At 48.5% G+C, this 22,515-nt stretch overlaps 4 protein-coding genes across 4 annotated transcripts; 1 reads left to right on the top strand and 3 right to left on the bottom strand.

Moving 5' to 3' along the window:
• Nucleotides 1-270: 270 nt before the first annotated feature.
• On the bottom strand, nt 271-871 carry PtA15_13A142 (uncharacterized protein; the record flags this gene model as incomplete). The annotated part of the gene is made up of 2 exons (XM_053162310.1): nt 271-756; nt 857-871. 2 exons carry the CDS (start codon nt 869-871, stop codon nt 271-273), a joined length of 501 nt encoding a protein of 166 aa, XP_053026298.1.
• A 7,229-nt stretch (nt 872-8,100) lies between these two features.
• On the bottom strand, nt 8,101-10,519 carry PtA15_13A141 (uncharacterized protein; the record flags this gene model as incomplete). The annotated part of the gene is made up of 7 exons (XM_053162309.1): nt 8,101-8,601; nt 8,683-9,051; nt 9,126-9,845; nt 9,936-9,982; nt 10,059-10,169; nt 10,269-10,308; nt 10,379-10,519. 7 exons carry the CDS (start codon nt 10,517-10,519, stop codon nt 8,101-8,103), a joined length of 1,929 nt encoding a protein of 642 aa, XP_053026297.1.
• Nucleotides 10,520-10,628: 109 nt separating this feature from the next.
• Nucleotides 10,629-12,441, top strand: PtA15_13A140 (uncharacterized protein; the record flags this gene model as incomplete). The annotated part of the gene is made up of 3 exons (XM_053162308.1): nt 10,629-10,659; nt 10,737-11,522; nt 11,585-12,441. 3 exons carry the CDS (start codon nt 10,629-10,631, stop codon nt 12,439-12,441), a joined length of 1,674 nt encoding a protein of 557 aa, XP_053026296.1.
• A 1,469-nt stretch (nt 12,442-13,910) lies between these two features.
• PtA15_13A139 (uncharacterized protein) lies at nt 13,911-14,327 on the bottom strand (the record flags this gene model as incomplete). The annotated part of the gene is made up of 1 exon (XM_053162306.1): nt 13,911-14,327. One exon carries the CDS (start codon nt 14,325-14,327, stop codon nt 13,911-13,913), a length of 417 nt encoding a protein of 138 aa, XP_053026295.1.
• Nucleotides 14,328-22,515: the final 8,188 nt, after the last annotated feature.

The raw sequence follows: 22,515 nt of genomic DNA, 5'->3' as shown, positions 1-22,515 counted from the left end.
TGGTTATACAGACTTGGGACTTGGGAGATTGGTAATAAGGCAGTGCCAATATTGAAAGCCACAGTATATCAGAGAAATAAAATAATATTACATTTCCACACACAACACAATAAAAACCAAAGACAAAATTGCTAGCATTGGGTCAATTGGGGGCCAACGTGCCCACAGGATGCGCCGAGAGAGAGGCGGGCTCTTAGCAAGCTTTCTTGGCCAGAGAGCCTTGCACCGTAGGGAAGGACACCAGCAGAACTTCAGAGAAGGTCACACATCCTAGCCATCCAACGATCCCCTTGACCGCTTCCCGCCTGCCTGCTTGCGCTCGTAGAACACCCGCTCACACTTGACTTCTAGTGACCCCTGTTTGTGTACCGTCATCGGCTGCAGCTTGGGACCGTCATGGGTTGGCTGCCAGAGCCATTTGCCCTTGCTGGACGTGGGTGTTGGCTGTTGCTGCGGATCATTGTTTCTGGCACACCCTTTGTACCAGCCTTGAATAGGATCCTGATTGGTCAGCCATAATACAGAGAGCTCAATATCCTTGAGTGCATTCTTCCACACCTGAGTTATCTTGTGGCCCATGCCAATCCCACGATCCACTCGCGATGGATGGTTGGAGGCGGAGAGCTTGATGGGAGGTGGAAAGAGATGTAAATGAGCGAGCTGAGACTGGTAGAAGTATTGGCCACCGGGGAAGGTTGAAGCGCCACTTGGCGGGTTCCTCAGCCATCCTAGGATCGAGCTAGCGTAATGACACTCCTGAATTTTTGCATAGTCTGCAGGACCACAATAAGATTCCCGGCAATATCTAATACCTAATTGATACAAAAAAATGAGACCCTGGTAAGCTTCCAATCACCCAATTTTCAGCCATCGCAACAAGGCCGCTTGCAAGTAGAGAGTTCCTGAGCTCATTGGTGGGTGAGATACGCAAGCGGATGAGTGGTAACTTGGCAAGTAATCTGAGAAGGAAGCCGGTTGATTTGACTTTGATGGTGCCGCGCAACGAGTGATGTAAGGCTACTGAGCTGAAATGCTGACTTAACACAAGTCCCCCCTGGTGGGAGGCTCGCTATGGCTGGCCGCAAAGCAGACCCTCCCGCAGGGAGGAACTTGCGCTTAATGTCAAAATTTTGGCTGGGAAAGAAATCACAAATGGCTGGAGGGAAAATATTAAGCCTCAGCCAGCCTCCCCCTCAGGTCCTGTGGACCTGCCCCAGAGCCAAAAGATACTTCTGGACCCCAGCTCTCCTTCCTTTCCCTGCCAGACTTTAGACATTAGGCGTAAGCCTCTCCTCTGGAGAGCCCTCCGGGCGGAGTCCCCCAGACCCTCCGTTTGAGAGGCTTAGTTAAGCTAGGCTGAGATGTGAAAGAAAAGGCTGGCCGTTTGCGGTAGCAGAAACTGAGGACGGCCGAGAGACCTGAGGCTGCAGCTCATGGTGCTGCGCGCACAGCAGCTGGTTGGGGGCTCAATCCGGTCAAAGTTGGACAACATGTAAATCTGTTGCAATGTAACAGAACTGCGGGGAGCTGGCGGGAATCTGGAATTGGCTACTAGGATGGTTCACGTAGGGCCAAAATCAGCAAGACCAAAATAAAGTTTATCCCACAGTCCCAGCCAATTTGGCTGGGAAGGCTTGCTGATTTATAAAATCAGCAGGGTTAAAAAATCCCTACGTGAACCATCCTACTAGATAGTCTGTATAACCAGCTTTGCGGACCTATCTAGTAGCCAGTACATATATAACAAACTGTGATGCGTCCACCACCAAAGTTTGCAGATTATCTCAGGCCAAATGTGCTGATTAGTCCTAAGAGCATCAGAATTGGTGGCTAATTTAGTATGGACTAACTAGCTTGGATTATGCTTGGAATAAGCTAATCCGAGTGGCCCACCGCATTGGCGCAGATTTGCAGGTCCAAGGCTGTTGGAGATTATGTGTTTAGGTGCCTTTATGTTATGTGTTGGGCACCTAAACACATAGAGTTCATGCTTTTGAGCATGATGAATATGCATGTTGTGTTTAGTCCAAGGACTAGTGGGGTCTACATCTAGACCCACTGGAGGACTTCCTGCCAATCTGGAAACCCAGATTTTCCCAGATTTTTCTGGGAAATCTAGGCAGATCTAGGATTTGGGACAATTGAGCCCAGATTTCCCCGCAAAATCTGGAAAAATCTGAGTTCCCAGATTGACGGGAAGTCCTCCACTAGCTCCAAACAGAGCTCTGGGTCAAGGTGATTCCGAGTTGATCCGAGCTGATGCGGATGCGGGGGTGGACTAAGTGCCCTAATCCGGGCTAACTTAGCCACGGATGCGGATGCTCTAACGGGAGAGATCTTGATGCTACATGGTGGGGGTACTTCCTGCCACGCCCGTCCGTGGAACCAATGACAGGAGGGTAACGCGTGGAACCAACAAGGATTGGCTTGGTAACCCCTTGGTAAGCTCGTTGGTTCCATGAAACTGTTTTTTTCCACGTGGAACAAACGGGCTTCACACTTTTCCCCGTCGGTTCCACAATGTGCCTTCCTGGCACGCGTGGAGACCAGGTCAGCTCGTTGCTCACGTTGGTTCCTCGGCATTTTCTTTTTTTTTTTACTTCCAGCCAAGACCACCTCAGGCTGGTCCTGAGGTTTTGAAATTCCGACAAAACATGATTTTTGAAGAGAGGAAAAAAAATTGAAAAAAAAAAGACAAAAAAACCTATTGCAAACCATCGTGTGGGGGGTTGATAGGGTGTGAAGAAGCAGATATCAAGAATGTGAAATGGGTGTGCTGTGTAGCACTCCCTCTCAACCAGGCTCCCTGCTTTGATTGCGAGTTTGAGTCCCATAGATGACATTCTTAACTGGCTGTTCCCAATGAATTTTTGAGGCCCGCCTAGGCGGCCATGTGGATTCCATGGGTACACCACGGGAGTGCGCCGACATCGGTTTGCTGATTTTTTTTGCGGGCAACCTGAACCTCCCCGACCCAGCCAAACCTTCCTGCTGGCCGCCGTCGTGGTGTTGCGGTTTGCAGCCCCAGTGTCGGGCCGACCACAAGCGCTGCCGCATATCCAACGGCAGCAGGGGCAGGCCGCCGTTGTCCCGACCCTTGTGAGATACCATCTCGCAATGCCTGAGACATTGTGAGATACCATCTCGCGATGCCTGAGACATTGTGAGATACCATCTTGCAATGCCTGAGACATTGTGAGATGGCGTCCCGCGGTTGGGCTGCCCCGCCCTTGGCGTCACCCCGCCCCATGGGATGGGCAGGCAGCCGTCAGGCCACCATCCCAAGGGGCCTGTTCACACAGCCGTGAGATGGGGACCTGCGGTCAGGGCACCCAGGGCTTGCCGTCAAGACAACCTGCCAGCTTGACTGGATGGGGGAGCTGCTCGAGATCTGCTGTCCGAGGATTATAGGACGGATGGGGGAACTGCTTGACTGATCCGGTGTCCAAGGATTAGAGGACCGTTCACTCATGTCCGACGGACTACTGGAGCATGCTATACTGCTCAACAGTCCGGATTGCTTGCTGCTGAACGTTTGGTCGGACAGATAATCATTTCATAGGCTATGACCATGTCTATATACAAGAGAGCAACCCCCGTCAAATAACAGGGCAGGACAAGAGAGATAAAGAAACGACCTCGGATAGGGACCTGAGTTGTATGATATAGAGGCATAACAACAAGAAGGAAAGAGAGAGATACAACACCCCAACATTTGGTTGGGGTAACAGACAGGTCCAGTTTGGAAGACTTGAGCAATATGTTGGCAAGGGAGTTCAGCGGCGGGTGTGCGGTTAGACCTCAGCCACAACCTCATCAGGGGTTAGGAGCTTGAATCCTTAGGATTCACAACATTGTAGATTGTACCTTGACCGTGCGGCGGTTGATCCACGGCTGCTCGTTTGTTGCTGATGCAGCCTTGTGGGCACGGGTGAGCGCTCTCTTGGAGATGAGTGGAGCCTCAGGAGGTGAAGATGAGGGAAGATGAAGGGGAGGAGACAAGGGTGGGAGCAAACCAGGGGGACATAAATTATAAAGTCCCGGTCAAAGGGGGAAAAAAGTGGGTGCTGCGGACTGCTTTGATTCAATTTCCCAGCAGCTGACCATGCAAGGCTTTGTGGTCAGCTGGTCAATGACCGAGCGGCTGTCCTTTAGGGACTCTTACGGTTGGGCTGCCAGCTTGCATGCTGGGCAGCTGACCAACAGCCTGTGAGATTGTTGGGCTGCCGACAATCTTCGGCGTTGGTTACCCGGCGGGTGACCGTCAAAGGCCTGGGAAACACCTGGCGGCAGTCTGCCGGTCCGGTCGAGCCAGCGACTGTCCACCTGGCAACAGACCAGCAGTCTGCCGGTCCGGTCGAGCCAGCGACTGTCCACCCGGCAACAGACCGGCAGACCGGCGGTGGATCGACCTTGGTCAAGCCACCGTGGGTCCTGCCGGCAACACACGGGCAGACAGGCGGCGGATTGACCGAAGTCAGTCCGCTGTACCTCTTGACGTCAAGAGGTACGGCGGACTGACTGTCTCGACACCCCGACGTAAAGGTGTAACCCGGGGTTCGGGACGGGGGGTCTTCCCCATCCCGAGGCCTGTATCCGAGTTTACCCGGGTGGACACCGAACCACCCGGGTGTTTAGGTTTTTTTCATTCATTGGCAGCGGCCAGCCCTATTGGTGCCATTTTCCTGCTCCGAAATTAACCAACCATGAAGAGAAAGCGAAACAAAACTCAAAGCCGCTGCAATAGCCCAACCACACCGGATCCAACGCCAAGGACGGTCATTGAGGTTGATGACAACAGCGATACAGAAAATGGTGATACGTCAAAACCGGATAATCAACGCCGTAGCTGGGTTTGGAACCATCTCAAAGTCCACGGTGATGTAGCTATCTGCCAAGTGGTCCTCAAGACTGGCAAGATTTGTGGCTCGAAGTTGAAGAGGGATAAAAGTTCCAGCACCAAGAACTTCCATGAGCATCTGAAGAAAATCCATCGCCTTGCCGATCCGAAGCTTGTCAAAAAAGCTGCGAACTCACAGATTGATCTAGAAAAATGGGCAAGGAACTCAAAGTTTGTGCCAAAAGTACGTGACAGATAGGTGTTCTAAATGAAAGCTTCATGCATCATGATTGGCTGATTTTGTTTTTCTAGGTTGAGCTCAATAACGAAACGCTTAAAACTGCACTAGCGTACTTCATCGCCGATTGCGATCTCTCTTTTTCCATTGTGGAAAAGAAGTCTTTCCAAAATCTTATCCGACTTGTGAATGAAGAGGCAATGCCCTTGATGGACAACACCTGCCGGACCGGGATTTCGAACCATCTCTCTCGGATGCATATGGCATCACAGGAAAATATCAAGCTGCAATACATAGCTAAACAAGAATATCTTTCATTCACCGAGGATGCTTGGACAGCCCCAAATTACTGTGCGTACATGGCGGTAACGGCACACTTCATCGATGAGAAGTTTGAGATGGTAGATCTAACCATTGCCGTTCCTAACGTACAAGGCATGCTGCACTTGCAAGTTCTGTTGTCTTTTTGTTTCTGGTCTAATAATTCTGCTTTTGTTTTTCTAGGTCATCATAGTGGAAAGACGTTCGCCGAATTATTCTATGAAGTTCTTGAGAAATACGAGTGTAGCAACAAGATACATACCATCACAGCTGACAACGCATCTACAAACAACACAATGGCAAAAGATATCGAGCTTCAAATTCCTGGCTTTGATACTAAAAAGCAGCTACTTGGATGTATAGCGCACGTGATTAATCTTGGAGCTCAGGCGGGATTAAAGGTGCTAGGAACTGGCCTTGAGGAGAAGGAAGTGGAAGAACTCTCGATGTCAGCAATGGATTCATCCACAAACACCGAGAATATAGAGACTGAGGAACAACAACCAGCTCAGTCTGTTATGAGGATCACTAATTTGACCTCTTGGCCGGATGGAATCGGTATCAATCTGAAAACAATACTCAAGTGTATCCATGGGCTATGTAATTTTGTCCGCTTCTCTCCACTACGGCGTGAACGATTTCGAGAAGTTGTTAACTTCATTCAACCGGAACTTCGTGAAAGTGGTGCAAAATTTGACTGCCTCGAGATCGATGTGGCTACAAGGTGGAACTCGACCTTCCAGATGTTCCGACGGGCAATCAGTCTTCGGAGCGCATGTGATCACTACTGCAAAACTACTAAAGAAACTACTGCGTACCTTTTGACATCTGCCGAATGGGATCAAGCCGAAAAATTCATGAATTTCCTTGCACCACTTAGCGATGCAACTGAAAAGCTCTGCGGAACCAAGTATCCGACTTTGAACACTGCCTTACCAGTCTACATGGTATTGATGAAACATCTCCACTCATTCAAACAAGGTCTTTATGACTCGGCTCAGCTTATCCAACCAGCCGACAAGGTCATACAGAAAATTGATTACTATGTTCGCAACGCGCTCACCAAACCAGCCTACTTCTGCGCAATGGTCCTTGACCCAACATTTAAGCTCATGTTCTGGAAAAAACATGCTGAGTTCATTCATGAACACTACAACATCTCAGTTGACCAAGTACTTAGAATTTTCTCCGACACTGCGAACGAGTTTGATATCAAGTACAAGAAACACCCTCCAGGCGAGAAGCAAAATTGCCAACCTAGCAAATCTCGAGACGGAGAAACGAAGATGGATCTCTTTGATTCTGAGTTCTATGAACCCACCGGTCCGGTTGACACAATCGATGCCGAGATCAAGCGATATCTCAAAGAAGACCCCGAGTCTAAAGGAACGAAGCTCCTCGATTACTGGCGCAACCGACAGCAATCGTTCCCCATCTTGGCCAGAATGGCTAGATGTTATCTCGCTATCCCCGCAACAAGTGCGTTGTCGGAGAGGGTATTTTCAAAAGGTCGGCGGGTCTGTTCTTGGTCGCACTCCTCGCTCACCCCTCATACAGTAGAAGAGCTTCTATGTATCAAAGACTGGTACCAGTCTTCCAAAGGGCCTGTTTTTTAATTTTTCTATCTCGGTCTCAATCGTCTTTGTTTATTTCTTTGTTCTTCAACCGCTACACCGCACCAGCAGTCACCAGATTGAATGATGTCCGACAAAATGCAGCCCTCCAGGCTTCCACTTATAAATAGAAAGAGACGTTATCAGCCCCTGAACCACGGAACATCACTGTGAGATCGTTCCTGCCCCCCACTCAATTTATGTTGCACAACCACCCGGGTGTTCGGGTGGTTTGAGGGAGTGATCCCGTGGACCGACACCCGGGTGGTACCACCCGTGAAAACACCCGAGGTGCGGGTTTCGGGTGACACCTTTACCCCGACGACGGGCTGCCCTGTTTTCACACGGTAGCCCGACGTGGGCCCCTTTGTCGTCGGGTTGTCGGTCCGAGGGAGCCGAAATTGCTCTCATGGTGTACACATCTGTAAATATCCGTGGAATCCTCGGGGCCATCACGTGGTGCCCCCGCGATCCACTTGGTGGAGATCACGTGAACGTGTGGACCAGCAGCCGCTGGTCCAACCTCGCGCAGGGGCACTACGGGGAATCCACGAGGATTCGTCGAGATATCCTCGTCGGAGGACTCCCCGGGTGTATGCATCTCGACCAGGCCAAATGGGGGCGCCCCCCCCCCCCCCCCCCGGCCGCAGCAGGGACAAGGGCTTGTGTTAAGTTCGAGTGAGATGCAAATCTCACCGTGTTAACACACGCAGAAAGAGTTTTTTTTTATACATTCGATCAGTTTTAACTAATTGTACCAGTTTATTTGGAGTTGGGACAATGAATTATTTGCTTGCGTAGAGTCGTCTTCAATAAGTCGTACAATTTCTTATACACAGTACATAACCAATTAAAGATAGGGTTGAAAGAATGATCACAAGGATAGCTTCGAAGCCAACAAAAAAGGCTCTTCAAATGGAGTGTATAGAACTATACAAAGCTGCTGCTATTTAAGCATTTCATTTCGTACGCCAAACCAACTCTCTCCAGTAAGCAGCTTCTGACTGGTTGTGTATGTGATGAGACGGAAAGCCCTAAAATGACGATGCCATACATCGGTAAGAGTGGTCAGCTATTCGGTCGATTTTTTATTGGCCCAAGAGTAGCGGGACACAGACCATCAACCCAGTTTGGATTTCTTGATAGATTGAACTTAGGTAAGTTTTCCTGGACGACTCAGTTAGACTGGAGAGATTTTGGGCATGAGCTTGGATGAATGAAACGAGGGCGTCTCTCAGCTTGAGTAGCTCGTTGACAACCTTGCCTTCCTCGGCCGCACCGACGAGACTATCATCATCCCTCAGGGACTCCATGCCGATCATCGTCGAGAAGAACCAGACATACTTCTGACAGACTAGCTTGACGTTGGACTCTTTCTTCTGCGAAGGTGAGCCCAGACTCTCGATCTCTTTATTCATCTTTGTTTGGAATATCGGCCACAGTTTCATCTTGATCGCCATCAGATGCGTCTCGAATGCCGGACAGTTCATACTGGCCGCTGAAAGCAGCCCCTCATTCAATTGGATCATCGCATAAATACTGTTGGTATCCGGCAGGTCGTTCATAGACAACAGGCTGGTTGTGAATGTCTGGAAATGAAACAAGGACAGGCACTTCAGTTGGGAGGATAGGAACTCCGCAGAGAAAAGACTGGGGGGCGCGAAGCTTACCTTGTGATACTCGAAAACAGGTTCGATCACTTGTTTAAAGACCAGATCGATGGCAGTTTGGGTCTTTGGCTCATTCAATCCACTATTTGAATTCATTTCGCTGGGAGTTCCGGTCAAGTAGCTATCTGAATCGGCGATACTGCTGACAAAACTGGATTTCCTAACCATCGCGGTCGCACTACCTGATGGAGAAACCGGGACGGAATCAAGTCTACTGCTGGGTGGGAATAGTGTCGATGAGGATTCTGAAGTTTGTTCAATCCCCAGAGAAGGCTGTCCAAAAAAATGATTTGCAAAGCTCCATTCTGAGATCGCGTTGTCTATGGCCACCAGTGATAAGGACCGGAACAAGGCCTCGGGTGGTTGTTGCTGGAAGAGAATGATTGATCAGACCGGTATTTTGATCGTATCAAGAGATCGGAAATGATGTCCAGGTCACTGACAAATGAAGAATCCTCAGCCAAATATGCCAAAGTCACGTCTGCCCCGTCTAGTTTAGATTGTGAGACTACCGAGTCATCCAGGACTGTGGGACTCGATTGGGCATCGCCAACCAGACCGACTTTAACCCACCCTCGAGCTTTGATTTTCTCCAAGGCTCTAACGTACCGACGAAAGCTGGTCTCGAAGTACCATCGGGCCGTTCCGATGTATGCTTTTTGGACCTCGTTGGCTATCCGTGCTGAGTGACGCTGGAGGAAGGCGAAGAGCGGACGATACTTGAGCAAGAAAGAAGACTGCGTGACTTGAAGATTGGTGGTGATTGAGACCCGGAAAGGACTCAGGGCGGAGATGAAGAACGAGCGGATCTTGTGGGCTGCGACGAGTCTCAGTTTATCAGCCACATGATCCGAGGTGTCGATCGGTCGTTTCTCGAAAGAAGATGTGCGTAATGAGACTAATCGGATCTCCAGCTCTTCAATCGCCGTTAGCCAAGCTTCGTTCGGCTCGGTACTCATGATTGTCGAAATTAACGAGGGTGGTATGACAGTGCTGGAGATGTATGGGGACAGTTTGCGTTCAAGTGACCTTCGCCCTTCTAATCGGTTCTCGATCAACTTGGAACGGCCTTGAAGTTCGGCTATCGAGGTAGATACCGATGATAAATCGGCTTGGAAGTGAGCAAGTAGCTCTGAAAGCAGGTCCAAAAGCTCTCCACTGGTCTTTGACAAAACCGCACGAACTCAGCAAGAATCCCATGAGGCATATAGACGTCCAAGGAAGCCGTCGCCAAACTGTAAAAAACTACAAACTTTGATTTCCGCTTGCAAGTCTTCATATTCTTTTTTCCGACCTCCATCTGAGAGCAGTCGTGACACGAGGTCAGTATGATTGATCTGAAGGAGGGAATGAAAATCAGGGGTAGAAAGGCGCACAAAACTGCTCGACATTATCTGCTAATTTCTCGGCCCTTGAGGCCTGAAGAGTGTAAGCATGTTCTAGATCCACCGATAGTTGGGCAGCTTGGGGTGCGATCTCAGGGAAATCTGCGGGTGATTCGGGTCTTGCATGAGTACGATGGTTGCACTGATGAGGACAATGGGGTATGGACAGTCCACTGAAATTTGAAAAGCGTTCAATCCGACCTTCTGGGCTAATGCGCAAGTTTTGGAAGGAGGTCAGGATCTAGCGCCCAAAGAGAACGGCAATCAGTGATCTTGTGCAACTCGATAGCAAACGGGACTTTCCTACAGACCAGGTTCGACAGTGCGCTGGGTGAGAGACCATCAGCCGTGTCGATTCCGAGGGCAGACAAGACACTCGATGAAGACATCGATGCGGATACCAGAGGATTCCAGGCTGGTGAGGGAGAACTGAGTGGTGATCGAGTGACCATGGAGGGACCCGGGGACCCGATTTAGCGACCCCCGGGGAGATGCTTCGATTACTCGGCCAGTTGTACATATGAACTTTTAAGACCGATCTCAATTTGCCCTCAACGCGCCATGGACGCTGAACCGAATCCGAGTAGCCGGAGTAAGTGTACTTCGATGGTGTACCTCCTCCAGCTCATGTAAGCTGGTCGGCTGACTCTTGCTTGTGATTGCAATCAGCGGACAAAACAAAGGGACGCGGTCGCCCCTCGTCACCAACCTCGGAAATATCATATGTGCACAAAACCAATCAAGGCAATCCTGCCCCCGCCCAACGCACCCGTCCAGATAGCGCTGCTACTCCCACCAAACGCGCCCGTACAGATAGCGGTCCTACCTGGGCCTCCTCGAACAGGATGGTCACCGACTCGGCAACCGCAAACACGTCGAATGCTGTACTCCAGCACCTTGAGGAAGAAAACGAGCACTTGCGGCAGCGCGTGGAGCACTGCGAAAATCATATTCTTGCCTTGGAGGCACTGGTTGCTAAACTCCAGGACGACGTGGCTCAGTTGGCATCCCTGAAACCCGCGATCCAAAAAATCGATGATCTCGCAAACGTCGTCTCCCAGTTGCAATCACAAATTACCAAGCTGAAACCGATCGAGGAAAAACAGGAACAGCTTGCCAACCTCGTTGCCTCAATGCAGCAGAAGATGACCGATCACACTACAAATTATGACACCTTTCAACTTGCTACTCGTGACCTAACTCCCCGTGGTTTCTCTACCACTCATCCCTCCCAATCCGCACCATTGGAATTTATCCATGGCTTCAATCATCAAACACTATTACCAACCCATTTTGAAAACCTAGGCTCTGCGATGAACATTTACCTCGAGTCATACCTCGAGTCATATTCCGACTGGGATAGATCTTTGCCTGCAAATCTCCTGCACCGACGTTTCATCAAGCCGGAGGAGAAAATTGCACCGGAAGCTTTGGCCAAGCAGCTCTTGGCACTAGGTAAGCTTCATGCTATAATAAATCAAAAATCATTGAAGCAGTTTTTTTTTTTTTGTGCGCAGATCCCAAGGTCATGGATTTGACTTTGAACAAAAACCTCATCCACCCGGCAATCAACATGGCATTATTTGAACACTTCCAGGAAGAGCCCGATCTCCCCCTTTCACATGCTCGATTACGACGCGCCCTGCAGTACGTGGCCAAAACCTCGTCTGAATGGCCACTCACCCACTTCAATCAAAGATGGCCTCAGGTCATCAGAGATTCGATTGTTTTTTTCTATGCTTCACTCGAAGACGAAGCACCCCAGCTGGGCCCCTCCAAGTTCTCCGAGTTCTTAATGAAAATTTGCGAAGTCCAGTCCATTCTTCGTGAGATTAATGACCCGGACGAGACGAACATCATCAAAAGACTTCGCAAGCGACCAGTTCATTATCTTTGTGCCTTCCTGGTGAGCGGAGTCGCCGGACTCATATATGCACCTGGAAGCAAACCAATACCCCCTGAATGCCTCGTAGTACTTGTCGCGTACCTCAAGTGGTACCTCTCTCGACCCGCTGCCCTCTCGTTGGAACCAGACCCATACTGGCCACGAAGCCACATGGCCATTCTCATGCTACTCAAAGCAGGAGACGAAGTCTCGGACCTCGATCAAATGGTTGCATACGGAATGACTATTGACTACATCGCCTTTTGGAACCGTCACTCAAGCCAAGAAATACCGTGGCCACATTGGCGGTCACTCAGAGAAGCAGAAAAGATGCCAGTCGAAATCTCCAGCAAGATGATGGCATTTATCAACTCTACGGACGACGAGGGGAGTGAGTTGAGTCAATCACAGTCTCGAGCACTCGACATCATCGACAACGGTAGCTCTAGTCAAAACCCTCCCGCCCCCGCTCAGAACCTGACGAGCTAGTTCTTGTCATCCAAACGTTCCTCAATTACTCCCCCCCCCCCTCCCCAGCTAGGTTGGATATCCCTTGGTCCACATAACGGATGGCTAAAACAGTATGGAAATAGTTTTGACTTGCGTTGTTCAAGCTTGATCTCACCTCAGCAACATCAAGCTGGAACGGAATCTGGAGTACCCCAAAAATTTCAAATCTTGACCAGTGAATCTGATTGCTAACATCTTATTTGACATCATATGCTTGTACAATCTTTTCCTCTATCTTGTCTTCCTTTTTTGCAATGTTGATCTTCTGGTTTTACTTTGTTTCAAATGATGGAGGGAAGGACTGGAAAGAAAAAGAAGCCCTTCCCATCCATGAATCCATATTATCGCAGCAATGCGTTGCAGACACGATAATCAGGGGTTGAAAAGCTATGATACCACATGAATACTTCCTGGGGAGCCAAAAAAGAATATCTAGTTACAATCCAAATTGCCAGGGTTTTGCTCCGTTATACTCGTAACGTTACCGGAGTTGGAGGATAGCAGCGGACGTCACGGTACGTGGATAGCTTATGGGAGTGAAATGTGACGAGCCGTGGCAAAGCCACCTTGAAAGTCTGGGGGGATACAGTCAGGTCCTTCATGCCATCGGGTTCGACAGCCGCGAGGAACTTGATTAGGTTAGTGTAAAGGTTGGTTGTCAATTCTATTTATCTCAAGAACTCCTCTCACCAGAATCATGTTTGTATCACAAATCACCTGACCATGACTTGGTGAACAATTGCATGGAAAACTTTGGCTGGAAAACACGTCAACTCATGGCTTGATTGAATTTGAGCAGGACTGCCGAGCAAGACCTCAAGGAATGGATCTCCACCGCCCGGATGATGTTCTATGTTATAGATGCGAGAGTGATGTGCGAAGTTGATGGGCTTCGATCGATGGGCAAGCACTGTTTGGGGGAATTGCGGGATGAGCGATGATCGAGGCGCGATTTCTCTTGGTGTCCGCTCGATTGCGATGAAATCATTGGGTTGCCAGCGGCATGCAAAGCCTGTGAGAATGTTTGAAGACTCTTCATCCACACAGGTCTCGCCGGCCAGGCTTTGCGGATACTTTTCTTAACAATTGAACTTGATCTTTTAAAAAGATTATCGAAGACGTTCAAAGCATAGCTTGAACCGGCCTTTGAACTGTTTGAACAATATCTCCCACCAATTTTTCTTGTGTAAGCTGATGTAAAGATTTTGAAGGGATCAAGTACCTCCTTAGAGTCGCTTCGCGACGACGCTCTCGCGCCAGTTCATTGATTGCTCTTCCACAGTTATCAATCAGATTTTCACAACAAGGAAAGGCATATTTTCTCTGTGTTTCAAATTTTGGAACAAGAACAAAATTTCAAGACTCGGCATAGCTTGCTTTCATGATGTTTTATATACAGCTATGTGACAAAAATTCCATACACACCTAGAGACGTAAAGCAGTGGAGACTATCTACGGAGGTTGCGCTGTTGCCGAGCAAATTGATTCACGGCGGGGGTGATACCGTCAAAGAGCTGCAAGATGTTCGTTGTGTCAGCCTCCACGACGGCTAGCCTCTGGATGATCTGATCCGTCTGGCGGTTGATGCGAGCTGCTGTGCGAGCTTCCGATAGTCTGAGCTGACGAGTGATGAGGTCTGCCGTTCGAGCTTCCGATTCTCGGAGCTGGCGGGTGATGAGGTCCGCAGTTTGAGCTTCCGATTCTCGGAGCTGGCGGGTGATGCGAGCTGCTACTCGAGCTTCCAAATGTCTGAGCCGCTGGGCCGTTCGAACTTCCAATTGCCTGAGCCGCCGGGCTGACCGACCTTCTGACTCGGCGATTTGGCGGACAACGGTGTCGGTGGAATTCCGGATGGCTTGGTCCATCGCGGCGCGGAGTTGAGGAGTACACGGCGGACGCAAAACTCCAAAGTATCTCCGAAAGTGTTTCGGAGAGCCTCCAAAGTACCCGCCAGCAGCAGCGGACGGTCGGCACTTGGTCAAAATATCTGACGAAGTTCCTCCGAAGGAAGATTTCAATGGAACTTCGAATGTACTTCGGAGAGCCTTCGGAGGAAAACCTTCCTCCGAAGGCTCTCCAAATGTCATTCGAAGATCCTTCGCCAGGCCTTCGGAAAAACTTCGAAGTATTGCTACTTCGAAGCCCCTTCGAATGGCGACTTCGAAGAGGCTTCGAATGCATTTGAACTGGCCTTCGAAGGCACTCGGAAGATTCTTCGAAGGCCATTCGAAGTGTGCGTCCTGTCGGGCTCCCCAGATCGGCCCCCCCGATCGGGCTCCTCTGATCGGGCTCCTCTGATCGGGCTCCTCTGATCGGGCTCCCCCGATCGGGCTTGATTGGACAGAATGCTCCGGGATCGGGCGGGCCCTTGGGCCCGCCCCTCACAATTGGTTGGGATATCGCTGCGTGTATTTCTCATTCGGCTAATATATCATTGTACGTACAGAGGAGAGACAGAAGGGGGGGAGAGAGACAGAAGGGGGAAAGAGAAAGGGGGAAATAGAGAGAAGGGGGAAAGAGAGAGAAGGGGGAAAGAGAGAGAAGGGGGAAAGAGAGAGAAGGGGGAAAGAGAGAAAGGGATAGGGTTTTAGTTGGGAGGTAATACAACTTCCGGGGGGGGTGGATTTTCAGCAATGGAGGCCACGTGCTCCATGATTTGTTCTTCGGAAGGGGGCTCTTGGTTCTCGGCCGGGTTGTCGTTGACATCGCGGACGGTCTTCTTACCGTCCCAGAGTTGTTGGTTGAGGTCAAGGATGAGCTTAGAGTACGCCACGCCGTATGCGGGCGACTTCTTCCTGATTCTAACTAGGTCCTCGTCGATATCGTCCCAGAAGGAGATTTGCTTCCGGGTCGATTGTCGACGTTGGGTGATTCGGTTACGGTTGGCCATGAAGCGCAGGTAGGACAAGCGGATCTTGGCGCCGGCGGGAACTTTCTTATGAATGAATTCGTCGTCCGCCTTTTTGAAATCGGGGTGGAAAGTCGAGTAAACGTGCGCAATGAGCGAATAGAGGTTGGGTACCTTGGAGGGGGTCCCCCCCCCGTGAGACCGACCTTGATGAGCAGAGCCAGGGCGGTTTTTTCTTGCTTCACGTACTCGGTAACAAGTGCTTTCAATTCGGGGCCATCGTGACCCGAAGGCGGTAAGTGCGCGGCACGGAATTCTGCCGACGCACTCTCGATTGCACCCTGTTGAGAGATAGGTGAGAAAATGTACTGCAATATACTGAGAGAGGAGAGACTTACAATGGCTTTGGAGACCGGGGTCTCATTGACTCGCAACCGAGTTGCGGCGCGGCTGCCGTAAGATCGAAGGTCCTCACGGAGTAACACTCGTTGGACGGTCTTGCGGAGATGGGTCTTGAAGAGGTTGCTGAACTCGAAGGGGGAAGCGGTTTCGTCCGGAATAGTGATCGAGCCAACGGATGTTGAGCGCGGATTGAGGCCATTATGGAGGGCCAATAGGAGTATGGCCATGTTGCGGGCTTCTGGCGTCATCTGCAAATCTGGAAGGCTTCAACAGACTACCTGACCCGAGTAAGAAGGTCGATCACTCACCTGAAATAGGGGCTGGGCCCGTTCCACCAGCTCGGGACTGAGGGAAAAGGTGCCCTTGATGGCTTGTAGGGCCACCTGCATCTCCTCAAGGTCTTCGGGCGAAAGGGCCACAGACTGTCCGCCACTTGATTGCAAGGATCGACTCAGTTGCCTCGAGTTGGCACTGCTTGGCGACCACGCTTGATGGGGTTTGGGTGGTAACGGATTCATGGCGTAAGGGGACGCCGGTGCGCCAGTTCGGGCCACTGTGGGCGTGCGTTGGGGTCCTGCCTCGCTCAGTCGGTTGTGCACGTCTGGGGGGTTGGAACCTGACACGCTTTCAGCTGAAGGGGAGGGGGTTGGAGATGAGATGGGGGAAGGAGTGAGTGAGTGGATCAATACTCACCAGGAGGATGATTGGGCCCTCTGAGGGCAAGGGAGTTGTTTCCGATGGAGGAGGCGGGGTTGCTTCCAAATGGGGGGCCTGGGTGTCCGGAGAGGTTGTTACCGGGGATGAGGCGTGGGTCATGTCCGGGGGTTAAGCTGTAGTCTTGATGGGTGCCCAAAGGGTTGTAATTACCTTGAAACTCGTCCCAGGATTGCTGCCCACCAAGGGGCTGCGACACTGGGGTTGCCTGCGACATCGAAAGCGGTTGCTGTTGAAATGTTGTAATCCTCAGTGGTCAAAATCAACACATCAGGCATGGACTTGGTAGCCTAGTTGGTAAAGGCAGCACTTCTAGTATAGTGTCTTAGCTTCAAGCTAAGGTCGCTGGTTCAAATCCTGCCCAAGTCAATCATTTTCTGCTAAGCGTCTGCAAAATGCATTGTTAGTTTTAACACGATTAACAGTCGAAATGTGCTATGCGCATGATATGCATTTACATGAGATTATGCAATATTGTACTTATGCAATATGCAGCTTTGGGGTATAACCCTACTTTGGAATATGCAAAATCCACTTCTGCCATATGCAGCTTTGGGGTATAACCCTACTTTGGAATATGCAAAATCCACTTATGCAATATGCATTCTCACTGTATAGACTAGCTCAGGAATGATTGACTTCAGGGTCTCCTATTCTCCCACTGTGGATTAAGGAGGTGTGTTGAAATGTTGTAATCCTCAGTGGTCAAAATCAACACATCAGGCATGGACTTGGTAGCCTAGTTGGTAAAGGCAGCACTTCTAGTATAGTGTCTTAGCTTCAAGCTAAGGTTGCTGGTTCAAATCCTGCCCAAGTCAATCATTTTCTGCTAAGCGTCTGCAAAATGCATTGTTAGTTTTAACAGTTGCGCCATTGAGTTGGGCTGCGCCAAACCGTTCGGGTGGGGCATCGGATTGGGTTGTGGCGCCATTGGATTTGGTTGCGCCATCTGTTGCGCCATCGGTTGCGCCATTGGATTTGGTTGCGCCATCGGGAAGACTAGTGTGGGCAAGGCCCGAGGGTCTGGGATGGTGTCGGTGCCGTGGAGTCCAAGGGGCGTTGTGGAGTCCGATCGAGTTCGAGTGGCGGTGATGGGTTGGTCCCCTGGTGATGTGGCAGTGTTTGGACTCCTTGAGTCCGATGGAGTCGGGGTTTCATGGCGGCGCGGCGCTGCGGACTGTGCGGCTAAGAGGGGCGGATCGTGCATCAACTGAAGTCCAGGGGCTTCCCTTTCTTATAAAAGCAAGCTCTGTCTGAATTATGATAATGATAAAATACAATTTTCAAAGCACATTTTCATAAAATAAAGGCACACAAAACACATTCAAAAACACAGTCAAAATAAAGGCATTCATTCCTCCCAATTCCCCACATAAATACCGTATATCATTTGCCCCATTTCCACTATCAAATTTGCATATAAGTAAAGCTTGCTTGGGAATATCCTAGTTCTGTTTTTGCCATGCTACCACAAAGTCCCTGGGGTCGGCCCACAGCCCCCCCAAACATTCACACTGGTAAGCAGGGTTGGGTCTGATTGCACCAATTGGGTGAACTTGCTGATATTTTCTGGTTTATGATCAGGTTTTGAGCATCACATGTATCCTGATGGTACATACAGGTACAGATGCATTATGTGTAAATCAAAATGGGCCAAGGAGGAAAATATTCCATTACATCTTAAAGCCTCCACACATATAAGAAAGTTCAATGAAGTACAGGCTTTCCGTAATCAGATGGCACATTCTTCACAAAGTTCACAACAACCTGCCTCATCAATACCGCACACTTGGACCCAGGACCCCCCCGAGCTGCATGTTGACATTGGTCCAGAGTTTCTGCCTCCACCTCTGCCTGAGGGCTCTCCACCTGGCCATTCCCAAAGGGTGGAGGTGGATATGGATAATTCAGATGCTTTTGGTTTTGGATCGGATGCAAGACATGAAGTTGTTTGTGGACCCCAAGAAATGGAACGCTGGGTCCACAATGCATTGGCGGCTGGATTGATGGATGAAGAGGTTTTATTCCCTAGTCAAGATGCACCTCTCCCTGATCATCAATTTGCAGAAGCATGCAAAAATTCCTCTTGGTTCCCTTTCAGATCCAAGGAGGTAAGCTGTCTATTTCACAGCTATGTCTCATCATCATCAATAGTTTCAATAGATAATGGCTGATTTTTTGCTTGGCATGGCCATATATATCAATACCTTTCACCAGTATGCAGTCTCTGCTCTCATGCTTGGGCACCTTCATAATCGATTGTCACGGACAATGTACAATCAGATACGTATCATATTGACTGTGTGTGGCATAGAACTCCCACACTGGGATAGCATCAAGAGAAACCGGGAATTGATTAGGAAAGCGTTAGATGTTCAATTAAAACAGCATGTGTCAGTGTTCAATAACACCTGCTATTATCTGAGTCTGAGGGATATTATTGGACACGTGGGCCTCTTTTGATTTATGACTGTTGACTGTTGATGAGTTCTGAAATAGTGACCTAGTGCTGACCTGCCTTGTCTCATCTTCCAGGAATTGGCTAATCCAATAGTACACCCACATTTACAATTCTACCCACATGACACCAATGGTAAGAACATCAGAGCATTGTACCAAAGTGCAAAATGGCGTGAACACCTCCCCCGACAACACCGTGTGCAGATGGCTGCAGTAGGAAACCAACATTACTATATTTTTGAGCCAATCACATTGATTGGATCACCAGATAGTTACATTTTGGTGCCAATATTTTTCTACCAGAAGGTCACTGAGGTAGAAAATGATTTATACGCAAAGTGTATTAGGCCCAAATTCACTCATCCAGATGAAGAAGGAAAATTCCATTGCTACATACGGCCAGACATCGGGTATCATGACCAAGATTTACAGGAGATACCTGTCAGATTATTCAACAAGACTTACCAGGAGATCTTTCATAGATCTGGAGAATTGTTGATGTCCAAGTGTGGCAATGTGATATGGGGTAAGCTGCCTTTCACATATCATGCTTCACATGGTTGTGCATGTTCACTAATCACCTCATTTGAATCTGTATCTAATGACAGAACATGGAATGCCAACTTATTCCAAACCAATCCCAGTTCCCAATGAATGGAGAAATAGGGCAGACAACAGGGTCATCCGCCATGTTCCCATCACCCTATATTCGGATGACACCTCAGGTAACCAGTCCAAACGATGGAACAAGCATGTTTCATACTACTTCACATTAGGTGGCCTGCCTCCAGAAATGACCAATATGGAGTATAATTGTCATTTTGTTGCCACCTCTAATGTTGCATCAGCCTTGGAAATTGGGGAGCCAATTGTAGCAGAAATAAAGTAAGTCCAATATATGTTTAAATGTTGAAGGCTTTTCAGGAAGGACATCTGAATCTGAAATTATACCAAATGCACATAGCACATTGGCAAATGCAGGTGGCATTGCATATGACGCGGGTATGAAACAGGAGGTGATGTATATGATTGTCCCTCTGGCATTCCTGGCGGACTCACCAATGGCAGCTGAAATTACCAGCACACCCAATCCTGGCCAAGCAAATAATCCTTGCAGAATGTGCCATCTGAGCGTGCAATCCAAAAGCCAGAGGTGCACATTGGAATTTCTACGATCTTTCTTTGGCCTCCCAGAATTACCAGTTTCCAGACAGTGGCATGAAACTAGATCTCGATCTCATGATCTTTGGGAAACATATTATACGAAGACCAAGAATGAATTCCTAACCAAAACTGCACAGTATGGGTTGAAAGACCAAATCAACCATAGATTGATTGAATTGCACACACAGAAGGTACATGAAAGGATCAGAATCAATGAACTTGCAACAAATGCACGACCACAAATATTCAATTCATACCTAGAACTTGCCTCCTTTGATGGTTGTAATGACACACCAGTGGAAATACTACATGTAGTCCTACTTGGTTGTGTGAAATACCTTTTGGCGGACTTCATGAAAAATCGGCTAAGCAAGAGGCACCTCAAAGAAGTGGAAGCCAGATTACGATCATTCAATACTGATGCACTCAATTTCCCACCTCTTCAGGCCACTTACATGATGGCTCACCATGCATCCTTCATTGGGAAAGATTTTCGAATAATATTGCAGGTGGCCTCATTTGTCTTTTTCCCATATATGACAGAAGACATGAAGGATCTATGGTTCTCAATGTGCTACATAGCAAGTATGGTGTTTCAGACCACCATCCAAGATATGGAAGAGTATTTACAAGAACTGACAGCTGTTATTCGGCAGTTTATGTATCACATATCTAAAATGTCAGGCAGATGGTCAAATAAACCAAAGATTCACATGCTACTACACCTCCCTCAATCAATCAGGCGATTTGGACCACCAATTCTGTTTGCCACAGAGAAATTTGAGAGTTACAATGGCATAGTCCGCACTGCGTCTATTCATTCCAACAGACAAGCTCCCAGTCATGATCTGGCTCTCACATTCAGCAATTATCATGTAGAGAGGCTCTTATTCTCTGGTGCCTATATTTATGATCGTCAAACAGGAGAATACTTCCAAGCATCATCAGAAATTACAAACATATTTGCACAGAATGAACATATTCAACGCTCTTTTGGTTACAACTCAAAATCAGTGAACCACATGATTTCATAACCCTACTTACACAATCCCAAAGTGAATCCATATGATGAAGAGCAAATCCCATCCGCACTGAGGTTAAACTTCCCAAACAGTAGAATCAGGCAAGTTTCTTCAATCAAACTTAATTCAAAGGAAACCATTTACAAGGGAATGTTTTATTTGGTGAGCAAAGATGCAAAACACTCATAAAATACTACCACTGATAACCAGTAATAACAACACTATCCATTTTATGTGGCTAATAGGAGCAAGGATCCCAAAATAGCCATGTGATAGCGTGTGTTCAATCAGTTTGGGAGGTCACTCCAGGGAATCGATTCTATTTGCGTCGAGTGGAATGCACACGTGGGCAGATAAATCATCATACACGAATGTGGACGCTGGCCAAAAGTTCCACATCAACCATTGTACCTGTCCCTGTAAGTCCCTCTGATATAAAAAACACATGAGGATCCACTGAAAATAATCAAGAAGTTCAAGAGAAAGCTGATTCCTGACAATTACAAACAGGTGGTCAAGTGTTGTCTCAATGTACAGCATAACTGCTTTGATGGAGGCTGCAATATGTTTGAAGGCGCATTGCCAGTCAACAAGCGACAGGAGGGAACATCTGTGTGTCATCACATCCAACACACAAACTATAACAGTTATCTGCTGAATTCCTTTGCACATCATGAGGGTCAGATCCACCGCCATGAATCTTCTTTGCAGCCACAATACATTCCTGAATCACTCATGATGAACGCATTACATGAGGGACTCCAGAAGTGGCGCGGAGAAAATGAGCCTGATGATCTCAGTGATTAAAATGTCTTTGTTTATTTGAATGGATGTTCCTCTACTATGTAGAATTTTTCAGCCCATCCGTTTCATACAAGGGACCCCAACCATTTCATCCAAAGGATGTAGCTGTTCACCACATACATTTCATTAATGGGTGTAGCATGTTTTATGTCAATCATTATTTATGAAGCTAGCTTGGTAATTTCTCTCCATCATTGTTGTGCAAGCAAGTCTGAATGCTTTTGTATAGCCCAATTGAACTTAGTTTTTTTGGTTGACTTCTTCATTTTTCTTCAGAGGTAATTTGGATAAGTATTCTTCAGAGGGAAATTGTATAAGCATGATATTCCCATCAGAGTAATTCACAAGAAATCAATAAATAAGACACAGAGATTGCATCAGCTTGCAGGAGATTGCAGGTCAAACCAAGAGAGAGCAGGATTGGTAATAGAGGCAAGCACAATAGAATAAATCAGCAGAAATAAATACATCATAAACACACAAGGGGGGCATGAGCTTATGGCACAAAACAAGAATTGCAGGGGGTGGGTCACAGGGGTAACAGGACATTTTAAACAAACAAATGAGCAGTGGGGGTGGTGGCGGGTGCGGGAGGGAACACGTCAGGTCTGGTTGAGTCGTTTCATGGCCTCGGGGACG

Source organism: Puccinia triticina, chromosome 13A (assembly GCF_026914185.1).
Source record: "Puccinia triticina chromosome 13A, complete sequence".
Taxonomy (NCBI): Eukaryota; Fungi; Basidiomycota; class Pucciniomycetes; order Pucciniales; family Pucciniaceae; genus Puccinia; species Puccinia triticina.
The sequence above is the reverse complement of the archived record's forward strand: the minus strand, read 5'-3'. Positions and strand labels throughout refer to the sequence as shown.